This window comes from Hypomesus transpacificus, chromosome 14 (genome assembly GCF_021917145.1).
Source record: "Hypomesus transpacificus isolate Combined female chromosome 14, fHypTra1, whole genome shotgun sequence".
NCBI classification, from domain to species: Eukaryota; Metazoa; Chordata; class Actinopteri; order Osmeriformes; family Osmeridae; genus Hypomesus; species Hypomesus transpacificus.
In genome coordinates, this window is record NC_061073.1 from 4,336,603 (window position 1) to 4,361,569 (window position 24,967).

Genomic DNA, 24,967 nt, shown 5'->3' on the forward strand with positions numbered 1-24,967 from the left:
CCCCCTATTTAAATACAGAGAGCAGGTGAAGCCAGACACTCTCTTGTTCTCTGTCTCTGTCTCTCCAGGGAGCTTCCCTTCCTCATTACCTTTCCGGAACCTCAGGGTAAGTCCAATTATCATGCAGCTACTGCATTTTTAAAACTTCCATTTGATTAATTTAGCAGATGCTTTCATTCAAAGCTACATACAACTAGTGCACATAGTACATTCAGCAGACAATAATATGACAGTATAATAATATAATTATCAGAACCAGAAGTGCACAATTCGAACAGTATTGTGGTTAGCGCTGAGGAACATCTGTATGTACTTCAACCAGATCTGGCTCAGTTATACAGATGTGGCACTTGTGTCTGATGTGTCTCACATTTGGATCCTAAAGGACTGATCCATTGGTTTATTAAACCAAGAGAGAAAAATCAAGGGCACCCAAACTCTTTATTCAAATAGTAACTGACCCATGTCGGACTAGAACCAAGGCCATGTCTCATTAGAACATCAGTTAACCTGGTGTACCTATATATATTACATTGTTGCTCAAACAACTTTGGTTGATGTTGCACTATACATGCTGCTGTACTATGAAATATTGTAATTGAGATTATAATATCCCTGTAGTTGAGATATATATTGCTGCACCATGCTTGATACCTGAGATGTGGTTACTTTGCACTGTGCCTGGTAGACCGTTCCTTGACTCTGACCACTGACATACAGTAAGAACTTTAGACTTTGAACTTTTTTTTCTGCTGTATTTTCTATATTCACTATTTGAATGTCATTTGGATAAAAGCCTCCCCTTAATGTATAACATATAGGCTATATGTAAATAATGTGGATCTATGTGATGAATAAAGTCAATAAAGGTGTGTTTTGCTCTGGGTAATGCCCACTGTCTCCAAGGATTATAAAGACTACCTTAACTGTTTAAACATATTTGTCTGGCCTCTTATCAAGTGTGACTTAGCATCGTACAGCAAGCAAAAAGAGGGTTCAAAGTGTCTGAGATTGCAGGGCAGTGTCAGGTTTCCGAAACAGGATACGTGGTGTTCTCTGTGTCACTGACACCCTGAGTTGTGAGCAACACCTGGGGCTAACAGTAGCACTCCACAGGCCACTCAGATAGAAACACAAGACCTAGACCAGACATCCTCCTTTTTCACAGCACAGAGCCAGGGTCATGTCTGATCTGTTCAGCCTATTTCTATATAAGGTGAACCATGAGTTTCTGCCTTCTGAATACATCCCAGGGTCTGTTCAGAAGCTGAGTGTCATGATTAACACCATTGTAAGAAAATGTATGTCAGTACAACAGAGGCTTCAAGCTTGTCTACAGGTGAAGAATTGTTTCTGATATAGTTAAAGGTTCTGTCATGAAACACTGTCCAACACCTCGCCCTGTGTAAACACTCCTCTGGTGTGTGTTGTTATGCTACAGGTCAACAGCTAGCTAAGCAGACATGTGCGATGAGGAGGAGACCACAGCCTTGGTGTGTGATAACGGCTCCGGCCTGGTGAAGGCGGGCTTCGCTGGGGATGATGCCCCCAGAGCCGTGTTCCCTTCTATCGTTGGCCGTCCCCGTCACCAGGTAATGCTCACACACACACACATAAATTTGCACACTTGAAATCCACACACACACAAACTTAGAATCCACACTTACACACACGATGTCTACCAAACAAACAGATGTTTCTGTCATCTCTGTCTTCTTCTAAGCCAAAGTCATCAACACTTTACTTGAAAGGTCATAATGGATGCCTGTGCTATGTGTTGTGAGAATGCCGTTATGGGAATGTGCTTGCTAATCCCTGTAATGCACACTATAGGTGCATAGAACACGTGCTGTGAGAGATATGTATGAGGTATGTGTGAGGTATGTGTGAGGTATATGTATAGTTTTAGAGTCACCAGGGGTGTCAGCAGTTATGGCGGACCCTGTGAACAGGTGACCTTGTAAATCCCTCTTCTTGAGCCTCTTTACAATGGCCCTGTTCCTGACCACCTCTGTGCACCCCTCCTCCAGGGTGTGATGGTGGGTATGGGTCAGAAGGACAGCTACGTAGGAGACGAGGCCCAGAGCAAGAGAGGTATCCTGACTCTGAAGTACCCCATTGAGCACGGCATCATCACTAACTGGGACGACATGGAGAAGGTGAGACTTGGCCATAGACTACAGACCTGAGGACTGTAAGGAGACATTAAGTTCTGATGGAAGGGTCATCTGGTCTCATGAACAATAAGAAGTCATCTGTACAGATTAAAGATGAGGATGCTTGAAAATTTGTGTTTGTCCTGTCTGCCTGTCTTTCTGTTTGTGTCTGTCTGTCTGTCTCTATCTACCTATCTACCTATCTATCTATCTATCGATCTATCTGTCTGTTTTGACCTTTTTGTCAGTTGACCTCTGTCAGTAGACCTGTCTCTGTGTCAACATACCTGTCTAAACCCCACCACCTGTCTCTCTGTAGATCTGGCACCACACCTTCTATAACGAGCTCCGTGTGGCCCCTGAGGAGCACCCCACCCTGCTCACAGAGGCCCCCCTCAACCCCAAGGCTAACAGGGAGAAGATGACCCAGGTCCACACACACTCACGCACATATTCATGCATGCACACCTGTCCATTCACACATACACACACAGATACAACCACGCACAACTGACCACATACAGACACACACACCTGTCAAAACACATGCATTCTTAATGCCTTTTCTTCAGACAAATAATTTGTCTGACTTTCTTCTCCTTTCTCTTCAGATCATGTTTGAGACCTTCAACGTTCCAGCCATGTACGTGGCCATCCAGGCAGTACTGTCCCTCTACGCCTCTGGTCGTACCACTGGTGAGCCCACAGACACGACTGCTACATTGCCACTCTACCACACTGCTACAACACATTCACCTCATTTGCCTGTAAATCTGGGGCCCTAAACCAAAAAGCAGATGCAGCACATAATCTACAAATAAGTGAACATCTGTCAGCCTTAAGGGCTCTCAGACAGACTGCTGTGTGTGTTTGGGTGTGTTGGTGTGTTTGAGAGTATGTGTGTGTATGCGTGTGTGTTTGGATCTACACATGCTTCTGCCTCACCACTCAGATAAGAATGACTTCAACGTCTCAGAGACTCTGACCTGTGGATGCTATGACTGCTGCCAGGTATTGTGCTGGATGCTGGTGATGGTGTGACCCACAACGTGCCAGTGTACGAGGGCTATGCCCTGCCCCACGCCATCATGAGACTGGACTTGGCCGGCAGAGACCTGACTGACTACCTCATGAAGATTCTCACAGAGAGAGGCTACTCTTTCGTCACCACTGGTATACAAAAATCTAAAAACAAATGTCATAATTCATTTTTCATCATTCTGTTAAACAGTGTCGTTTAAAAGACTTTAAAGCTGGGTAGTTGTAGTTTCATTTGATTCACCACATAGTCCTATGATTATTGCATATACTAACAGCGCCCTCGGTTGGCCACGTAGTGTAACAGCATGCATTCATTGAATGATGGAAACGTTCTCATATTTGCTTGTGTCCACCCTACAGCCGAACGTGAGATCGTGCGTGACATCAAGGAGAAGCTGTGCTACGTGGCTCTGGACTTTGAGAATGAGATGGCCACCGCCGCTTCCTCATCCTCCCTGGAGAAGAGCTACGAGCTTCCCGACGGTCAAGTCATCACCATTGGTAACGAGAGGTTCCGTTGCCCAGAGACCCTCTTCCAGCCTTCCTTCATCGGTCAGTCTCAAACACAACCACCTGCTGGTATACAAGTAATGTAGTAATTGCAATGAACTGATGTAAAACGGATTTGGATACAGTTCATCGTGTTTAAAGTTAATCATTAATTGTGTGTGTGTGCATTTGGCAAGGCTATTCTCTCTCATATAGGCCTATATTTTTTTTTATTATGTTTTATTATTTTCCCACCCTAGCTCGTCCTTCAATTGTTTGCACTATAAAAAAATGTGCCCGTTTAGTAGCTTGTTAACTTCTGGGAGATAGCTAGCTACCTAAAACGACAAGGCAGCTGCAGAAACGCCACAGGCAAAGGCTAGGGTGATAACATATCAATTCTTCCAAGCTGTGATTATAGGGTTGCCAACCCAAACGTCCCGAATTGTCCGGTACATCCCGAATTATGGGTGATTTTGATTTGTTCCGTCATGGACAGCTCCAGTTACATATTCCAATTACAGCCTCACCGTCCAATAATAGGCTACTGTAAACGCGCCAAAACTCACAAACGAATGGGACACGGTTGTTGCTTGTTGGTGACAGTGTGTGTGTGAACTATGTGTGAACTGGCCACTGGTGAGGTATACGGTCTAATGCTATTTCCAGAAAACAACATGACATTTGAATTTGTCTTGACTATTACTATGGCCAATATTTCCAAGCAAATACAGTAGTGGTTTGCCAAAATTACACTGAAATGAGTAGGTTATGGTATGGCTAATCAATGAAACTTTGCAATTTCCATTATTATTGGTCAACCTGAAAGAAAGTGTCCCTCATTTGGGGTGGAGGAAGTTAAGCAACCCTAGATATCAACACCCTGTATTTTGTACGCCATTCGACTGGTTAGCTCCTGCGGTTCCCACACAGCGGTAGTCTAGTTACCTCAGCTGTATAACTTACTTACCGGTAGGGGGTCATGTCTGAATCTAGGAGCAAAACGGAGCAGAGCCGGCTTCTCCAGGTGAGGAAAAATGTACATTATGCCTGCTAGGATGTGGTCTTCTGTATCAGATAATCCAGTTCTCCAATGTACAGAATTGTGTTAGCCAGCTACAGCAGTTACATAATACTTAGGCTAGTCAGCTTTGTGTTCCCTGTATTTGCTCTGTTGAGCTAGTGGTGGGACTGATAGATTATTCAAGCAATTAACCACGAGAGGGCTATCAAATGATGATCATAAATTCTGTAAAGCAATCGAAGATACTGCCAGGATACTAGAATCAGCTTGTTTCAAAGGGGGTTCCGTATTAATGAAATGCAATATGAGTAATGCTTAAAAATATCACTAGAAGAAAACATTTTAGGGGAAGTTTTAATTTAAGTCATAACAGTCGTTTTGATGCAACTGTTTAAAATATGTGAGGCTGGCACATAGCCTATCACCATTCCTTCTTGCATTAAGGGAAATGAGAAGAGAATTGTTTAATTATACACTTCTCTTTTCACTTCACTGTAATGTATGAGCAGCAACAAACGTATAACGGCAAACAAACAAACGGCATGGCCTATTGAACCGTTTTAGATTATATCACATTAAATTTGGGAGGTTTTGCGCAGCGGAATTTCTGAGGGGATCTCAGTTTTAATTTAATCTCTGGAAATGACAGCAGCACACACAGTCCAACTGCATAAATAATTTATGAAGGGTGTCGTTTTTCATATAAGCGCCTGCTACCACTTCTTCATTCGATCTATCACTAGCCGTTCAAGCCCTTCTTTTAGAGCGTCCCTGCTCCTGATGCGCACTTTCATATCCTAAAGGCCACCTTCCAATCAACTCATGAAAATTCATTCAACTGTACTTTTTCAACAGAATATGCAAAAGCGGAATATTGAATAGTCTCCCTGGCCCTGCCTAACTAGTAGAAACTTTAAACATGCAGTTCAGAGAGAAGATAATTAGAATGTAGGTCAATGCAAATGTGGGAATGGGAGAGACTGTGTAGGCTCCATCACACAGGGTTGCGGAGAACCAGGATATAATCGTGGCTGTTTTCTCTCCTTTCTCCTGATGTCTCTCACAAGCATCAGGGTTTCCCTAAATGTGCCTTTTTGAGATCCCCTAAAGTTGTCAGTACAAACTCCAACACACCTGGTCAGAGGAGAAACTTTTAAGCCTTAGTCACAAGCAATATGGAAACAGTGTTCTTTACTACATTTACATTTAGCAGACGCTCTTATCCAGAGCGACTTAAAGTAAGTACAGGGACATTCTCCCTGAGGCAAGTAGGGTGAAGTGCCCTGCCCAAGGACACAACGTCATTTGACACGGCCGGGAATCGAACCAACAACCTTCTGATTAACAGCCCGACTCCCTAACCGCTCAGCCATCCAACCCCTGACTGTACTATGTAATGATGCATTTTGTTTCCTGTCTGTATTGAGGAAAGTGTTGAGCAGTTCCAGTGTTGGGTTCCTGACCTCCTGCCTGTGATGAGAGAGGTATTGCGTGGTTCCAATGTGAGTCTAATGACTGTTGTCTCTTCAGGAATGGAGTCTGCTGGCATCCATGAAACCACCTACAACGGCATCATGAAATGTGACATTGACATCCGTAAGGATCTGTACGCCAACAACGTCCTGTCAGGTGGTACCACCATGTACCCTGGTATCGGTGATCGCATGCAGAAGGAGATCACAGCCCTTGCCCCATCCACCATGAAGATCAAGGTGTGGGCCAACACATACACACTCAAGATCATGACAACTCTCTGTCTGTCTCACACACACACAAAATCTAATTGTTTTTCTCTCTTTGTCGCTCACAGTCATAGATATATGCACACACCAAACACATGCGGTCACCCACAGACACACACACATACATCTGACAATGGATAGAATAGATACAATTACAAAAAATATATTTCTATTTCAGAAACACTAGTCTCCTACATACCGACCCCTTCTGATCTCCCTTAGGCCAACTGAATGTCTCAGAAACCACATTAATCAAACAGCACAAAGACGGAGTCCGTAACACTGCATCACTCCCCTCCAACCCTCACCCACCCCACAAACCAATATACCCACTATCAGCTACACAAACGCACAAACACTTAAATCAATTTCCCACAATCCAGCAGCTGAATTGCTCTCAAACCCCACCTCCAAACAAACACACCACAAAAGAAATCAATCCTCCAGAATGCACCACCTAAATAGTCCTCGAGCCTTGCCTTCTTTTACCAAACAACACATTCTACCACAGTGGAATCTTATATCATTCAATACACAACACTCACTTACACACAGTCCCACAAACAGTCTTACACATCCTGATGCATACTGTAAAATAACAGGACCAGAAACATGAAACTAAGAACACAGTACCTCCACAGCAGCGTAGCCCACAGTCAGGTACATACAGGGGATAATGCATCATAGTCTGTCATATCTCTGACTGTATCTCTTTCCTCTCCCCCTCTCCCCCCTCTCTGTTCTTCCTCTTCCCCTCTCCCCCCTCTCTGTTCTTCCTCTTCCCCTCTCCAGATGATCGCCCCCCCTGAGCGTAAGTACTCAGTCTGGATCGGAGGCTCCATCCTTGCCTCTTTGTCCACCTTCCAGGCCATGTGGATCAGCAAAGATGAGTACGAGGAGGCCGGACCCTCAATCGTCCACCGAAAGTGCTTCTAAAGTCCCCCACCCCTCCCTTTGTTCTTTACCCGATCTCTTTCTCTTCTTTCTACTTAACCTCTGTCTTCCTCTAAACCCCCCAACCCCATCCAATGCCATGTTCCCCCCAGGCTTACCTATTTCTTGTTCCTCCAAACCACTGAGGCCCATGTAAAATCCTAATGTCCCCAAACACTTCAAAGACTTTCTAGTTTGGATATGTTGCTAAATAAATGACATCTGCCTTTTGACTCCGGGTTTGTGTGTTTTTTTGGGTGGTTTTGACTTGTGTGTGAGACAGATCCAGTGGTTTACATTGAAAGAGCTCATGTAAGTTGGAGAGAAAACACTCACAGTAGTAACTCCCACAGTCTTCATATATATGTGCCCCACATGTAACTCCCTCATTGTAATTAAGATATTTTTCTACTTGGACGTTTTCCTTTTCATGGAGGTAATGTGTTCTCTAAAATGATCTGAACTTGTGTGTATGAAGATGCACACAAGCTGCTACACACACCTGCTACAGACCATTTAGTCTGTAGCAGGTGTTCAAAGTGTCACCAGAGATGGGAAACTCAGTTTGTTCTGAGCCCTGTACCCATTGGTGAGTCAGGCCGGCTAGACATCCACAGACTAGAGGGCTTGTGTTCAAGTTCAAGTCTTTTATTGTCAGATGCACAGAACAACACAGGGTCTTGTGTTTCCCTCAGCAGCAATAAAAACAGGCCAGCGCAAACTAGGACAGCATAACCATACACTTCAGGCCTGTGTGTATTTGTGAGTGTACGTGAGTGTGTATGTGTGTGTGTTGTGTGTTTGTGTGTCCTGTGTGTGTGTGTCCCGCTACTACAGTTTCGCGCAGATGCTAGCCCTGTCTGGAACAGACAATAGCCCTTCATCTGATGATAATCTGGAGAGGATGGATGTGTGGCAGGGCCATTGTCCGAAGTGCCCTACTGTGTCTTACCGTCCCCTGATTGTTAAAATGGGATCGTCATGTGAAGTTGTTCTTCACCTGTAATGGGCTATCTACAACATCCGCCCAGATGTTACAGAGCAACCGCTTCTGTCTGTCGCTGATAGATGTGCATCTCACCAAGTTTTCAAAAGTTTTCATTTCCTAAAAATGAAAAGATTCAATCAATCTGGTGGGCTCATAGGGAAATTGCATTTCAAATGGTTTCGATTGCCCAATCAACCAGGAAGCTTCTATAATCAGATTCTGATCCAGTCTGACCCACTTTTACCGTACCTCATATCATTTATGTACAGTGTATAATGTCTGGTTTGGCCTCTGTTTATCATAATGTGTTGTCTTCTATGAAAGTTGTGTGTTATTTGCTATGCCTGCTTCCAGGAATTGCCCCTAAGGGATTAATCCTAAATATATTGTATATTGAATGTACTAAATAGTTTAAGTACTGCCTGTCTGTAAACTACTGTCTGTCTGTCTCTGTCAGTCTGTCTGCCTGCCTGCCTTGTCTGCTTGCCTGCCTTGTCTGTCTGACCCAGTTTAGGCATGCTCAGCTGAGCTGTGTAGGGCCAGTTACAGGAGTCAAAGACAAATGAAGGTGGGGAAGCATGGGAGGCCAGTGAGTAATGGTCTCGGGAGCCAGGTGGCTGAGTGGTTAGGGAAACGGGCTAGTAATCTGAAGGTTGCCAGTTTGATTCCCGGCCATGCCAAATGACTTTGTGTCCTTGGGCAAGGCACTTTACCCTTCTTGGCTCGGGGGAATGTCCCTGTACTTACTGTAAGTCGCTCTGGATAAGAGCGTCTACTAAATGTAAATAGTCTCTCATCCTCATCCTGCCTTCTTTTCCACTTCCTGCTCCTCCACCAATCACAGGGGGACAGATTATGACAACTTCTCCTGGACCAGAGGTACTTCTGGATACATACATAGGTAAGAAACACTGCTACTGACTGCACTCAAAACAAAAAAGGATGATAAATCAAGTGAGACATTTTCTCATTAAGTATAATTCCTGGTACTTGTCATTGAAGACTACATACAGCTTTTAAAGAGTCAGTTTACACAACAAATATTATAGAGCAGTCATATTCTCATGCAGAAATTATATATTTGGAGAGTCTGTATTTTGGTTGATTGCTCTTTCTTTGCGGGATTAGCTTCGGTAAGAATTACAGTGAGTGGTTTAATTGCACCTCCATTATAAACCCCTCCTCCCTCCACTGTGCGAGGCTCGCTGCTCCAACGCCAGGTCTCAAACCTCATTTTACCCCTCTCTGACACCCCCGAGATAATTTCGCTGGACACACTTTTCTCCACTGCACCGCAGCATACGATACCCCAGTGCTTGTTGAAAACGGAAAACTACCCGTGCTATCTGAATGCCTTCTGAGAAGTAGCCTACCGAACAGACACGCTCGCTAGTTTTCCCTCATCCTCAAGCGAAGGTGCATAAGTAGAGAAGTGCCGTACGGACAGTAGCCTACCTCCCATGAATCAAGGTAAGCTCCGCTATATTGTTAATTTCGCTACACAGTTTTTTTTGTGGTTTGTTTCGGTGTAAAACTAATCTAACCAACGTCCAGTTCGCATTGCTGAATGATAAGGGGTCTGATGACCTACATTTCCTTTTAAAATCTGCGTTATGAGAAAAGTTGGTTATGAGCAGTAATGAAAGAATCACCTGCATTGAACTTGAAAAATCAAGAGAAAGACAATTGAGATCATGCTTAAAATGAAAACGCGCATTAAACAAAAAAAATCTGTGATTTTATCAGCCCATTAATTTACCGTATTCTATGGAAAAGAACGCTAATCAGCAGAAAGCAAGGTGGCCTAAAGGATCAAATGATCTCCCATTAGGATGATAACTTAATTACCTCAAGTTACCATAATTCCTAAGCAACAATAGGTCTCATTATAAAACTATGATGACCCACGTCAGTGTGCGAATTATACAAGGACAATCGGGGGTCAATTTCTTCTCCAGGGAGTAAAGGGAACCTAGTACAGCGCAGGCGCGTGCATCTATCATTAACATTCTTGTGAATATTCTATAGCTAATTGCCATTACAAATACAATCGTGAGAAAGATATTATAGATTTAAATTATCTTAGTAATTGTTTGTATTAGCTAGCTAACTTACCTTTCTTGCACTTTCTCACTACGTGGTATACACTCTGAGGTGATTCAACCAGCTTCTGTATTGCACACTTATCCCTCGCGCGCTGTGCTTATGTGTGTGATATTCCCTGCCATAAAGTCAACATTTCTGTGTATCGCCAACTTGTTTTTAAATGAATGTGTTAAATATATTGTAATATTTACCATTACAGGTAAGAACGATATCCACACACACACCCCCCCCCCCCCCCCCCCCCCCCCCCCCGACCGACCTGTTGTTTTTACCTCTTTTGGGGGGATCCAAGTCTTAATTAGGGGGGTCAAACCTTAGCCTGGCTGTGCCCTCCTACTTCCGCTCAGTTTTTATTTTACTTCTGTACTACTATAGCCTGACGTTGTCATACTCATAATTCTAGTCAGAATATGAGTCTGAAAACCCTCCGTGGGGCTGTGACTACTGAGCGTGTTTCAACCGAACTCGTAAAACAAATGCCTCTTCGCTCAATTGGATAGACCTACAACCAATCAGAGCAACGTAATATGTTGTTTGTGGAAAACGAATTCAACCCAAGGGCTCTTTCGTGACGTTGTTGATTACGTTACTGTTGATCATCTGTCCATCATCGTATAAAGCCCGCCCTGGCAATTTCATTGGTCCGTCCAGATCCTGGTTTTATGTAGTTGTTACGGTGGCCCTGAAGTGCAAATGACACCCCCTAATATGAGTACATCCCCCAAATGAAAATACTCCCCCCCCCAATACGAGTCAATCCCCCCAAATCGGATGACTTGTTCACCTCCCCCCAAAAATGAAAATACTCCCCCCCAATACGAGTCAACTCCCCCCAAATCGGATGACTTGTTCACCTCCCCCCAATACAAAAACGCGCTCCCCCCCCAATACGAGTCAACTCCCCCCAAATCGGATGACTTGTTCACCTCCCCCCAATACAAAAACGCGCTCCCCCAAATGGAAAACAACATTACATTAACTCAAAAACACATTACATTAACTCTGAACGGAAAGGGTAGGTACTACACTTTAGCGCTGATTGGATGCAGTAGGCTAACTAACAAGAAATAAGAAATTGATCGACAGAAGTACAAAATGCAATAGCCTGGCAGAGTTACGTGCACCAGAACATTTGTTTGGCTATCGAAGAATGTAGCAAATAGTAGGCTTCTTAGGCAAAAGTATTTCGAGTTAAATGCAAAAATCGATAGCCAAACAACTATCCTGGTCCACGTTACTCTGTCATTGTGGCATTTCATTCTTCTGTAGTGGACTATTAGTTTTTTCTTCTGAAAAGTCCTGATTCCTTCAACTGCGTTTTTAGCGTGCGCATAGGCTACTTATATTGTGAAACGTTAACAGCAGATCTAAGATTATTTCATAGGAATGACCCTGATTAAAATAAAGAGTAGTGTAATGACTCTGAATTGTAAACATTAATGTTTCCTCTTTCCTTCAAATCAAAACGATTAATTTCATGATAATGACAGAGTTACGTGGACTAGTTGTTTGGCTATCGATGTTTACGTTTAACACTGCAATTTATGCTTTTGCATACATAGCCTATGCTACATGCTTCGATGCCCAAATAAATGTCCTGGTGCACGTAACTCTGTCAGGCTATTACATTTTGTACTTCTGTCAATCAATTTCTTATTTCTTGTCAGTTAGCCTACTGCATCCAATCAGCGCTAAACTGTAGTACCTACCCTTTCCGTTCAGAGTTAATGTAATGTGTTTTTGAGTTAATTTAATGTCGTTTTCCATTTGGGGGAGCGCGTTTTTGTATTGGGGGGAGGTGAACAAGTCATCCGATTTGGGGGGAGTTGACTCGTATTGGGGGGGAGTATTTTCATTTGGGGGATGTACTCATATTAGGGGGTGTCATTTGCACTTCAGGGCCACCGTAAGTTGTTCCCAATACGAGACCCTCCAGACCCAACTTCCCGACCAAATTTTTTTGTGGGCGGGGAGAAGTTGGGCTGGCAACCAGGCTAGTACTACTAGGTCTGGGCATATAAATCGGTTTTCTCAAATCAATTGGTTGTAGGTCCAATCAGCGAACAGAGGGAGTGGCGATGATGTTGATGTTGTGCGATAGTTTGAGTTGTAGTTCAGTAATGGCGGCGGAGAAAGATGCGAGCGAAGCTATTTGGTGCATTGTGGCAACGCTGCCGAATATCCAGAAGTTTAAGCCGAAGCAAGAACAATCTTTGCTGAATTTTGTTGTTGGCCATGATGTTGTGGCCCTTCTTCCCACGTGGTTCGGGAAAAGTTAGATTTTCCAGCTACGGCAGCTAGCTCCTTTACAGTAGTGGTGAAGGAGTTGGCTAAGGCAAGCGCTAGCTATTAGGTATGGCAGATCAGTGTCTCTGGGCAGATCCAATAGTTTTAAACTTCAACAGAGTACCCGCCTTCAAGGAAGTTAACGCTTGTCAATGGAGTGATCCCAGACCCTCTGTAGAATGAAATGTACGAGGGTCTGGTTAGGACCAGGGCTGCGTTTTTCAATAACGATGGATCGTAGCAACGATCGAGCAAAAAACTAAACCATCGATATTTCTTATGTGCGTTTCCCAAACATGCTCGTAAGGAGTAGGCTAATCCATGCGCTTTAAAGAGTTACGAATTTTCAAGAGACACTTTAGCTATGATGTCTTTGGGAACGGCCCGTAAAACTAAGATTTGTCCTACGATGGATTCTACAATCAATTTAGGCTTACGACGCTTTCGGGAAACGCAGCCCAGGCTATTCAAACAACCCCCCCCCCCCCCCGTAATTTGCACACTGACCCACGTGTTAGCACTGTACGATCAAAGTTGCGTTGCAGTTGCATCAAGTTGTCAGTGAATCATTCGGTCTTCTGCTATTTTGTGATAAAAAAGCTATTAATCCATCTTCCAACAGCCAGTCAGACCTGGATGAAAATACATCATATATTCATACGTATATAGCAACCCACTGATATACTGAGAGCTTCCTTTATAACTCCTGGCAGCCAACAGCAGCTGTCCATACTATCTCCTCCCAGTTTACAACATGGTACCTGTGATTCACACAGCTGTGTCGGTATCAGAAGGTTTCCGTGTGCTGCCCACGGTGCCGTGTCTAGGCCAGCTCTATGAATCTGCCTAGCCTAGCCTGACAGGGCGGCTGCCTCACTCTCTCTGGATGATGAACAGTCTGGCTGAATCCTTGGCTGCCATTGCCACTATTTGTGAGAGGTGGATGGAGATGTAAGTGTGTGTTTGTGAGTAGGAGGGGGGGGGGGGGGGGGTAGAGAACCTCTGTCCCCATCCTTCTCTGACACATTTACGCCACAGCGTTGGCTGGGGTCTTCGGCTCTCGATACTAAAATCAGTTAGAACCAGAGCACTCTTTGTACACGGCTCTTCTCAGCCTTCTACAATATACCTGAAATCCAAACCCGTAAGTAAACTATATCATCAATAAAACCAATAACAAATCTAACACACAAACCCGTGGTTTTATGCTAATACATATTTACCTCAGTACATTAAAACCTGAGAAAAGTGGAGCTAATTAGTACACTTCATCATGTTACTTAATGTGTAAGCACACTGTAAGGTGTTACTTGTTAAGAAAGCCCACAGATGTGTTCAGCAGTGTATTCCCTGAAGACCTCTCAGTCTACCAGGAGCACCACAGCGTCTCACATGGCTTTGTTTCCTCACTGAGGCTTCAGGACAGCACTGTTCAAGAATGCACTATTATGCTCACTTGACGTTTTTTTCCTGCTCCTCCTATTCTCGTAGAGAAGGGTACGGAGGGAAAGGCAGAGAGAAAGAGGTATGCAGATGTGTAGAGAGAGAGAGAGAGAGAGAGAAGAGAAGGGGAGAGAGATAAAGGGTGATGGGGGGAGTTAGAGAGAGGAGAAAGAGATGCATAGTAGCAGAGAGAGAAGGAAGGTGGAGATTGGTGAAAAAGAAAAGAGAGGAAGAGTATAAGGGAGGGAGAGAGGAGGTAAGAAGAGAGCATGGAGATGATAAAGAGGGGAGAAAGAGGTCATGAGAAAAAGATGGAGGCAGGGAAAGTGGAGAGAGGGAAGAAGAGGAGTGAGGAAAGAGATAGAGGAATGGAGAGAGGTAGGAGGAGAGAAAGAGAGGAGAGAGATAGAAAGGTAGCAAGTGAAATACAGGGAGGAAAGGAGAGATGGACTGTGGGATCCCGTGGGGGTACAGGCTAGGGGGTTCCATAGCAACAGAGGATGAGGACAGGATTTCTAACGTTGGCATTTTTAATCTGGAGTAAATCCTACAAGCTGTACGAATGCTTTGGCGACCAGCGCCTGCATGTCACAATGGCCTCTGATCTCCGCGGGCCAGGTGATGTGCTTGTCATCTCCAGGCAGACCTGGTAGTTTCATCCTCAGATACTTGGGAGAAGGTCAGCCTCCCGGTCTGCTGAATGTTCTTTGCCGTGTCCAATACTAATGAACACATTCTACCTGTGTCCCTGTGCTTCTCTCCGTGCCTCTAGGCCTCCTATTAATTTGAAGACATTTTCTACAAAAGGAAGAGTAGCTCGGCTTCCCTTTTCTACCAGCTATTATTTTCCAATAAAAGAACATGACGCAGATATCTCATTCTGCCTACACAATGCCATTAACTGTTGCCATTAACTGGTGAGAAAAACAGGATGTATGGTGGTATACTTCAATTCAAATCACTTTAATATTCCTAAAAGAAAGTCTAAGAAGAAGTAAGACATTACTAAACTTAAGTACTTGTGTACAATGTACCCAGACCTCCAGGGTTAAACTGTAGTTAATGTGCTGCCAGGCTTCTCATAGGACAGTAAAGCAGGCCAGCAAACAAACAGAGCCATATCAATATTTAAATTTAATGATCCGTTCCACATGCCCCCATGCATAATACATCCAAACACATCCCCAGGACCAGGGTGTGGAGGATCAGCTGGAAATGGGATTTCAGGAGGGGTAGGCATCATACATAGAGCCACAGAGTTCAGACCCTGCAGTTCAGCAAGGATGGCAGATGGGTGTTAATGTACTACAGTATCTAGTGGGAGGTATACAGTAAAGTAACTAGTAGGAGGTATACAGCACACATAGTACAGAAACTAGTGGGAGGTATACAGCGCATTAAATAATGGAAGGTATACAATACAGAATCTAGTGGGAGGTGTACAGTAAAGTAACTAGCAGGAATATATAGGTATATAGTTTAAGGACTTGATGCCAACGTGATGGGTAGCAAGAGAAAGCCCACAAATATTTGGCAGATTGTGTATGAAATCACTTTGGTCTCGTGGTTAGATGTATGGGAACAGTACCCATACAGAAGATTGGTGGTTTGATCCCCATCTTATGCAGAACAGATGTGGTTTAGAAATGATCCACTGACAGACAGCTCATCTGGTAGATCTTAAGAGCTGAGACACAAACTCCATAATCATATTGTCTAAATCACTTAGCAGGGCTGCATGCCATTGCCAGACCAATTCTCAAAAACGAATAAGTCCGGAACCTTTCAGTTGATTTCCAATTTCCAATAGACGTTACCATTAGGGCCAGACCAAAATGTCTCTTAGAAGGACCAAAAGTAATCTTGGTTGTTTAATGAAAATCCCTTAATCTTACCTCAATCCTACATCATGGTCAGGTGTGTGGGGGGGGCAAACAGGTGTCCTTCATCATGGTCTGGTGTGTGGAGGGGACAGAACGGTGCCCTACATCATGGGCTGGTGTGTGTGTGTGTGTGTGTTTGGGGCTGATGCTGAGGCTGGGGTTTGGGAGCTGAGTCTGGGACTGGGGCTGGGGTTTGGCAACTGAGGCTAAGGCTGGTGTTAGGGATTGGGGGCTACGGCTGGGTCTAGGGGGCTGGGGTTTGGAGGCTGGGGTTTGGCAGCTGGGGCTAAGGTTGATGCTTGGAATTGGGGGCGGGAGCTGGGCTTTGGGTGCTGGAGCTGAGGCTAAGACTCAGGATGGAACTGAACCTGTGCCTGGGGCTAGGGCTGGCACCCAGCAGGGTGTTTATCTCAAATTGCCTTTGTTAAAATAGACAGGTTCACACAGAGAGCAGTCAGCATGCAGGATCTGATCTCCAGATTGTTTTAACACACGCACACTTACACACACCCACACACACATACATACATAGGCACAGGTGCATCAAGGCACAAATGAATGCTGATTGTATTGGAAAAAGTGAAACTGACATAACACCTGGTCACTGATGTTGAATTCACATGTATTTCAACTACAAATTACAGGTTTAAATCAGTAGTTGTAATTTATTGAGGCAATTTGTAAGTATTCTTCTTTTTCTGGCCATTCGGTGTCATTGAATCACTGAGGAATAGTACAGGAAATGTTGTATCTTTTCTCTCCTCTGCTTTTCTCTTGGGATGCTTGCTTGCTTTCCTGGCAACAATTTCCCCACTGTGAAGTCTATGAAGAATTAATTACTTCTATATCCACATGAAATGACTAGTCATTTGTCCTTGAATGCGTCTTTCCCTAGCTCTGTGATTCAGTCTAAATATTGATTTGAGCTATTTTGACCTAAAATTGTTCGTCTATATCTTTTACGTAATGATTCATATGGAGTCTTTACAGACAGTTGACAGAGATGGTGTTCTCTCACAGCAACTACCTGGGGAGGGTGGAATGTTGCCTCAGCCAATGGGAGGCTGCGGGCTGATTAGGTAAAGCTAACAAGCTGCTGGTGGTTCTTTGGAGATGAATGACAGAAAAGGAGATAGGCCTAAATGTGTTTCTCTAACTTGTCTCTGGGGAAAAGAGAAAGCTCCTGCTCTGAGCTACAGTACTTAAGAATGCATAATGCATGTATGTTCATACAGCAATCATGTGGATCTTATAGTTTTATTTTCTGTACAGTATCAGTTTCTTAGCTTGTCTGCTAACATCAACAATGTTTGAAATATTAGCCGTCCAAAGCTTCACTGTAACAGACAGTGGACAGTGAACCAGCCAGGACTTTGGGTAGTTCTGGCTGGTTCATCTGACAGCATCCCAGATCTTTTCAGTCCTCAGTGTTATCCACAAGCTCCCGGTCCAGGCTGACTAGGCTACTGGTTCTGGTTCTGATTCTGTCTCGGTAGCAAGCAGCTGGTCTAATTGGTCTAACTCCCTGCCCAACAATGGCTGCCCTATTTCCTGTATCAAGATTGGCAGTGGCACCGCTGAGGCTTTTAAGTTGTCCAGACTCAGACGAAAGGCCTAACTGGAATCCAAGATGGCAGTTTTCCAGGTAGACAGTGAGTGATGTTGTCCCTCGTAGGAGCGGGCTGCTCTCTGGGGACCGGCCATGAACACTGGAGGAACGGTCACTGGCCTAGATCAGGCTGACTACAGCCTTAGCACTGAGGAGTACAGGATGTTCTCCATGACAACGCCTCTGCCCTCGGGTTATCATGTCTGTATCGGTTTGTACAAGAAGCAGACTTCTCCTCTCAGCTCTGAAGTGCTGTGTACCAACTAGCAACAGCAGTAATGATACTGTACTGGTTAAAGGGATATTTAATTTTGAACAAACGCCATTGTTGTTTTGTGTATTTGAATGAACCAAGGTTTTATCTCTTCAGCATGGGAGAGCCGCACTGTGTGTTACTGTATGTTACAAGAGCTATAACCGCAGCACTCATCCTAAGCTCTATTCCATTCCCAGCACTCATCCTAAACTCTATTCCATTCAGTTTTTTTTTTTAATAACTGTGTAGGCCCTGTTCTTCCTTTACTCTGTGGATCGTGTATTATCTGTTGAAGCAGGAATTACCTGAGAGCTGTAGGGAGGGCTTTGTACAGGTTGGAGCAGATAGACACTCAGACAATATCTCTCATAATCTGGACTCAAGGTGTTCTGCTTCTCTGGGATGGGGGTGGGGAGGGGATCGAGGGATGGAGGGAAAGGAGGGAGGTGGGAGTCCGTACATTAGCCTAGAAGAGAGGCTCCATGGTGGGGGGCCTGGGTGGTGACCCTGAGGTGAGAGGAGCATGCGGGTCAGCCAGAACTAGCTGTAGGGTTAATGAGTCCTACCAGGACACAGAGGCAGAGCTGGGACTGTCACACTCTGTACCGGGCTTGGCTGGCTGCGAAAGAGATGCCCACTGGGAGAGGTATAGGAGAGGTAAGGAAAGAAGGGGGCGGGGGGAGGTAGAGATGGCCACAGGGAGAGGTATATAGAAAGAGAGGTAGGGAAAGAAGAGGGCAGAGAGGAGGTAGAGCCAGACAATGGAGGGGGAAGAGAACCTGGTCAGTAACCCTAGCCTCCCTGCAGCCTGGCTGGGTAACAATTCTGGTCCTGTTCCTAGTCCTGGTTCTGGTGCTAGTCACCTGGGATATTACTCCTACTGCAGTATTACCTTCCAGGATTAGGGCTCTTTGCATCTCAGCCCACTTCTCTGAAAGTTGCTGTACACAAAACTTGTAAAAGCTTGTTTGCTTCAGGACATGCAGTGTCTGGCTGCAGGCAGCAGTCACCTTGGGAGATGAAGAGTTTATGGTCCCTATTCATATAGGGTCATATTGACAGAGACGTGATATTGGAGTTATGTCCTCTGTTGTGTGACTAAACTCATTACATCAGCCACCTGATCCCTTCCTCTGGGCTTTCAATAAGCGTTCTGAGTAAATGGACTGGATATTGCTGTACTGGACTGTAATGGATATTTGCTGGACTGGACAGGACTGGATGTTTCTGGACTGGATATAGCTGGACTGGACAGGACTGGATGTTGCTGGACTGGACTGGATATTGCTGAACTGGACAGGACTGGATGTTGCTGGACTGGACATGACTGGATGTGGCTGCACTGGACTAGACCGGACTGGATGTTGCTGGACTGGACTGGATATTGCTGGACTGGACAGGACTGGACGTTACTGGACTGGATATTGATGGACTGGATGTTGCTGAACTGCACTGGACTGTGCTGAGGTGAGCATGGTTTGACTCCCAGCCTTAACTCCCTGATTTGATTCCCAGTCTGGATGGAACCTCCCTGTCTTGTGGGGTTTGGTGTAACACCTTGTAAGAGCTCCCCAGCCTGTATTTGACTTTGGCCTATAGGCTAAACAACAGCTGCTGTTTCCCAGGCCTTAGTCTGTCTGGTCCAAGAGACTCAGGGTCTGCCGGAAATGGCCCAGGCAGCTCTGAGGAAGGATGTCTGTATGCTTGGCTCTGGGGGAGGAGGGGAACAAGGGGCTTGGAGGTGTGCGGGTGGGGAGAGTGGTTCATCTCCTGGTGGATTAGCACTTTTTATCAAATAATTTAGGGCTGTGGCCCTCCTCTCTCAGGAGTGGCGGCTCAGGGTCAGTTTGCAGGACGGACCAATCAGAGCAGCCATAGGGACACAGGCACCCAGCTGGGATCAGTGGTGTGTTTGTGACACGGCTGATGTTTTTGGTTTGTTTGCTGAAATAGATTATTTTTACTCCCAACATTGACTTATCAATGGCTATTGCCCTGTCCCCACTTGATAGAGGCTCCGTAGTGAATTTGATCTACAATATGTGATGGCAAAACACTGGCGTTTCTCAGGGCCCCTGCTCCCTCTCTGTCTTTACCTCGAACAGGATACTCCAGCCCTATTCATGGAGAACTACACTCTGATTCTAATAAGGAACTGGTTGATAAGCTGAATCGAGTTAGTTACGTCTAGGGTAGGAGGGAACAGGGTTGGAGTATAAACCTACAGGAGGGTAGCTGTCCAGGAACAGGGTTTTACAACCCTGAACAAGAATGCTCAGCCTAATAACGTCTGATGATGCAATGCAGCTTTTCAATTTTGGGCAGATTTTCTGTAAAGGTCATCATCAAATTATTCCACTTAAAACCTTATTTCACCTGTGTGGCTGCAGGGTTACAGATGTTATTACAGCTCTAATGCGGCCATCTTGTTCTTGTGGTGGTTGTTGTGTCGCAGGATGGATCACTCCTCTCGTCACTGTCAAGCGCTTCTGAGGCCAGTTTTGCACTGATGACATAGTCATGGCAGTAGATTTTAAGCAACCTGTCAGTTTCTTGTCTGCCTGAAAAAAACAAGTATGCGCTAAAAGAGGTGAGCTCCTAGTTCTCTTACCTCCTTTTTTTTTTTTCATCAGCTATCTATCCTACATTTTTACACTGTATGCAAGACACTGATTTATTCCAGTAATCTGTAATATGCTTTTCACATGACGATTAAAATGCCATGGTGTGAGCTTGCTAAACCATTCAGTCTGATTTGAAAAGCATTAATGAGTCATACTGGGGGAAACTGGGGCTGTATCATTTTGTATTTTCTTTCAACCGCCATCAGTATGGAATTTGGAAAGCAGTGCATGTCTGATTTTAAAAATGGTAGCCTGTGAAAGTGTGTCACCAGAGTTCCAAACTAGGGCAACAATAGCAAAGTTACAAGTGTGTATTTGTGTGAAAGTATATGTCCGTGTGTGTGTGTGTTTGTGTGTAGGAATGGAAGTGTGTGTTTCATGGAGTATGCATTATTTGGAGTTAAAGCTGAACAAGCCTCTCTGCAACACTTTCTCTCTCTTTCTGTCTCTCTCTCACTCTTCACCCTCCACTTCTCTCTCCCTCTCCCTTTTCAACCTCTCTCCTTCCTTTTTCCCTTCCTTCCATAATCCCTTCCTCCCTACTTGCCTCCTTTATTCTACCTCCTGCCCTCTTACATTACACCTCCATGTCTCCACTCCTCCCCTCCTACTCCTTCCTTCCCTCCTACTTTTCACTCTCTCCCTCCTCATTCCTCACCCCATCCCTTCCCACATCTCTCTTCTCTCCCTCTCCCCCTTTACTCGTCTTCATCTGTTCCTCCCCCCCTTATCCTCTCCCATCCCTTCCGTCCCTCTTACCCTCCTATCTCACATACCCCTTCCCCCCAGTACTGCGTCCAGAAGACATGCCTCGGAGCCCCACGTCCAGTGAGGAAGAGATGGCCCAGAGTCTGTCGGAGGGTTCTGGAGGGTCCGAGTCAGACAGCTCCAAGGACGAGGCCCGTGTGGAGAGACCCAGCAGGAGAGCAGATAGGCTTGGCAGGACCCCCCAGGACACCCTGGCCATCTGTGTGGTCATCCCTGACCTGCAGCAGTCTGTGAGTACCGCCCAGGCTGGGCTAGGCTACAGCTACTGTACATGTCCAGGACAAAGAGCCTTTTTCCTAGTGGGGTAACCCTTGAAAGTTACTGCTATAACTCATATGGGTTTCAAGTGGAACTGTGGTTCCATATGGTAAACTCTGTTCAAAATGCAGTTTGACCTGATAGGGTTCTGTTCAACACTACAGGTGCTAAATGTTTTACATGTAGTACAATAACAAGTGAGATACAGAACAGTAACACTGTAGAGACAGTACAAACACAGATACAGCACAATCACAGTTTTTGTCCTGAGGCACAGTGGTGGGTTTTAAAGTGAGGGGTCCAGAACAAGTCTTTGGTCTGTTGGTCCCTGGACGATGGGGGGTGGGGGTGAGGATGAGTGATGTTGCTGATGGTTCCTCTCTAGAGACTGGTTTCCATGACCTAGATACAGACTGCACCCCACCTCACCATCAACAGCGACCTCGCCATCAGAGATGTTGCTTTTAGCATGAAATCCCCCCAAGAATGGGTTTTATAAAAAATAAATAGATTCCTGCATGTTGGCTTACGCTTACTACATATTTATACTGATGTCAACTTTTTGAAATATTGATGGTACAGATTGGCACTTGAAGGGTACAGTAGAAGCGCTTCGATAACGAGGCCATGGGTGGGGATGTAGGGATGGCTGCCATAGCCCCAGCATACATCGAGCAGACCCAGCGATGCATAATGGATGACATGGAGGAAACAGTCACATGGCTGAAGGAAGGCTGCTTCTCAGCCAGCTAATCAGTTTCACAAGGACAGTCACTAGGGAGGTGGCATGATGAAACTAAAAATATTTTCTTGTAATTGTGTTTAAATGTGTCTGTATCTTATCAGAGGGTAACATACCCAGTCATACAAAGCCATTCATACATTAAATTATTCTCTGAATAACAAGCACAATGCTAAGCTGGAAACCCACTAATTGATTGAACTACTTCCGGTTATTGTTTTCTCTTTTTCATCAATAATCAGCACCCCTGCCAGTGTGCTCATGAATATGGAAATGACAATATTCGTTTAGCCTCTGTCAGAGAAAGGATAAGTAATTACTGTAAAAGAATATCATTAATACATGTTTTCATACTGGGTTACACTGAGCACCCCCAGTCCTTTTGACTGTAAACAAAAGCTATTTATTCACACTCTCTCACACTCTACACACCCATGTACACGCACATGCATCCAAATACACACACATACAAAAATGCACACACACAGCAAATGCATCCACACACCCTGGCAACACAGAAGTAAGCTATTGTTTGCACAGGCCCATCTGTTCTCTCCAACCTGCCAAAAAATAGGAATCAGTGTATGCATCTCTCTGTCCTACTCTGGAGCAGAGGTGTGTGAGGTTCAGAAACACACTGTAGACTGCACATGGTCACATGCTGTTTGAGACAATGTTTTCTAATCTTGCTTATGTTGTTGAATTCCCGGTTTAAGACCAGTTTCAGCTTGCACTGTTGTCACAACACCTTTTACATATCTTGTAAGAAGAAACCGCTTTGAAAGAAAGAAAAAAAACAGTACTGCCTTTTTTCAGTTTCTCACTTTTTTATCTTTCTCTCATTCTCTCTTCTTTATTTCTTATCTTTACGGCTATCTGCTCTATTTCTCTTTTTCTGTCTCTCCCTCTTTTTAAAATTGATCTATCTCCCCTCAATCTCTCTACATGGCTCCTCTCTTCCATCTCCTCTTTTCACTCTCTCCTCTCTTTCTTCTTTGTTCGCTCTCTTTTTCTCTCTCCCTTCCGGTCCCTGTCTCGGAGCAGACATGTCTGAGGTTTGATCCAGACACCACGGTGTGGGTTGCTAAGCAGCAGATCCTGTGCTGTCTGACCCAGCCGCTGAGAGACGTGCTGAATTATGGTCTGTTCCAGCCGGCCGTGGAGGGACGCCAGAGTGGCTTCTTGGATGAGGAGAGGCTGCTGAGGAGCTACCCCTCCCCCACCTGCAAGGGGGTCCCCACCCTGGAGGTATCCCACCCTAACCTCCACCCACCCTAAGCCCCACCCTGCAGGTACCCCTGCCTGAACCCACCCTTACTCTTACTTTCCACCCAAACCCTTACCCTAACTTCCACTCTAACCTCTATTCTAACCCCTACCTCCACCTAAAACCCCTTAGTTTCAAAAGCTACCCCAAAGGCGTCTCCAAGCTGGCTGTAAGCAGTCCAAATAAGTCTGCTGGTTGTGGAAGCAAGTTAGCCTTGTAAAGCCATCCTGATTTCATGGACACTCCAAGGTTAGCTACAGATCAGGAGGCAGCATTCTACAGGAAGGAGAGGTGGAGGTGAAGGAGAGGAGGATGTGAAGGAGAGATATGCCATTTATTTTGATTGAAGGCAGTTGCATCATATGTTCCGGGCTCCATCAGGGCTGGCCTGAGAAGATATCCAGCTGAGCCCCAAACCATCTGGTTTCCACAAGACAAACTTCCACTTCCTCCTCACCCCTGGAAGGCTTTTTTCTAATCATTATCAGAGACCTGGATCTGAGGCACCAGCAAGGATGTCTAAAACCTCATTAAAGGATACACAGCCCTGAAACAACTCTTTTTCAAAGCAGTGTGTACATGTGTGCATGCATATGTGTATTGTATACTGATGAGCCAGCATACAGAAGTTGGAGAGTCCCTCATGGACATCTTATCTTTTGTTGTGAACATCCTCTGTGTGTAGTCCCATGGTAGTTGTAGTGCTACATTAAAGGGAGGCTGGAGTAATTACTGGCTGAGGGATTGGTTAGCTGCCCGAGAGCTACTGTGTTAAGGCTCATGGTGTACATTGGTCCCACTCAACACCTTGTCTTCAGGATCAAGTAGCCTTGTTGCATCACTTTCACAAAAGTGGTTGACTCTGTGGAAGAGATCTGGAAGATGAAGAGGATGATGGAAGGACATGTTGAAGGCCCACGCTACTTCTGTCTGTAGTTGTAATAGTATCACGTGTGTGTGTGTGTGTGTATATATCCTGTATATCCACAATCTTTGTCCTTCGATTGTCAGTTCCGCTACAAGAGCAGAGTCTACCAGCAACCCAACGTCAACGAGAAACAGATCGCCAAGATTCATACACAGGTGAGACACACACAAAGGTAAAACACACACTAGTTTGTATCCAGCATCTGTTAGTCTGTGATCAGTAGTGCTTAAAGTTTAAGTAATGCTTTCTAAATGTCTGTCTGGATTAGAGTGATGATAGAGACGTCTTGTTAATCCACATTTTCAAGACAATATTGTTTATGTCCATCAGCTGTGGATGTCACTGTGCTGTTCAGCACGCACATACTGAGTTTAGACTTTGACAGGAAAACCAGTTTCCAGTAGAATTCCTATCAAAGTATCCC

General features: G+C 44.9%; 2 protein-coding genes across 2 annotated transcripts in view; both read left to right on the forward strand.

Annotated features, from left to right (window-relative positions):
• Window positions 1-7,618, forward strand: acte1 (actin, epsilon 1). The gene is made up of 9 exons (XM_047033888.1): window positions 1-106; window positions 1,442-1,592; window positions 2,031-2,159; window positions 2,476-2,586; window positions 2,768-2,852; window positions 3,168-3,329; window positions 3,558-3,749; window positions 6,241-6,422; window positions 7,245-7,618. Exons 2-9 carry the CDS (start codon window positions 1,464-1,466, stop codon window positions 7,386-7,388), a joined length of 1,134 nt encoding a protein of 377 aa, XP_046889844.1. The 5' UTR covers window positions 1-106; window positions 1,442-1,463; the 3' UTR covers window positions 7,389-7,618.
• Window positions 7,619-9,601: 1,983 nt separating this feature from the next.
• The window catches only part of shank2b (SH3 and multiple ankyrin repeat domains 2b), a 124,334-nt gene continuing 108,968 nt past the window's right edge, over window positions 9,602-24,967 (forward strand). The window contains exons 1-4 of the mRNA XM_047034685.1: window positions 9,602-9,843; window positions 21,370-21,578; window positions 23,393-23,596; window positions 24,627-24,698. Coding sequence (XP_046890641.1) covers window positions 9,834-9,843; window positions 21,370-21,578; window positions 23,393-23,596; window positions 24,627-24,698 — 495 coding nt within the window. The 5' untranslated portion in view covers window positions 9,602-9,833. The remainder of the gene's footprint in view (window positions 9,844-21,369; window positions 21,579-23,392; window positions 23,597-24,626; window positions 24,699-24,967) is intronic.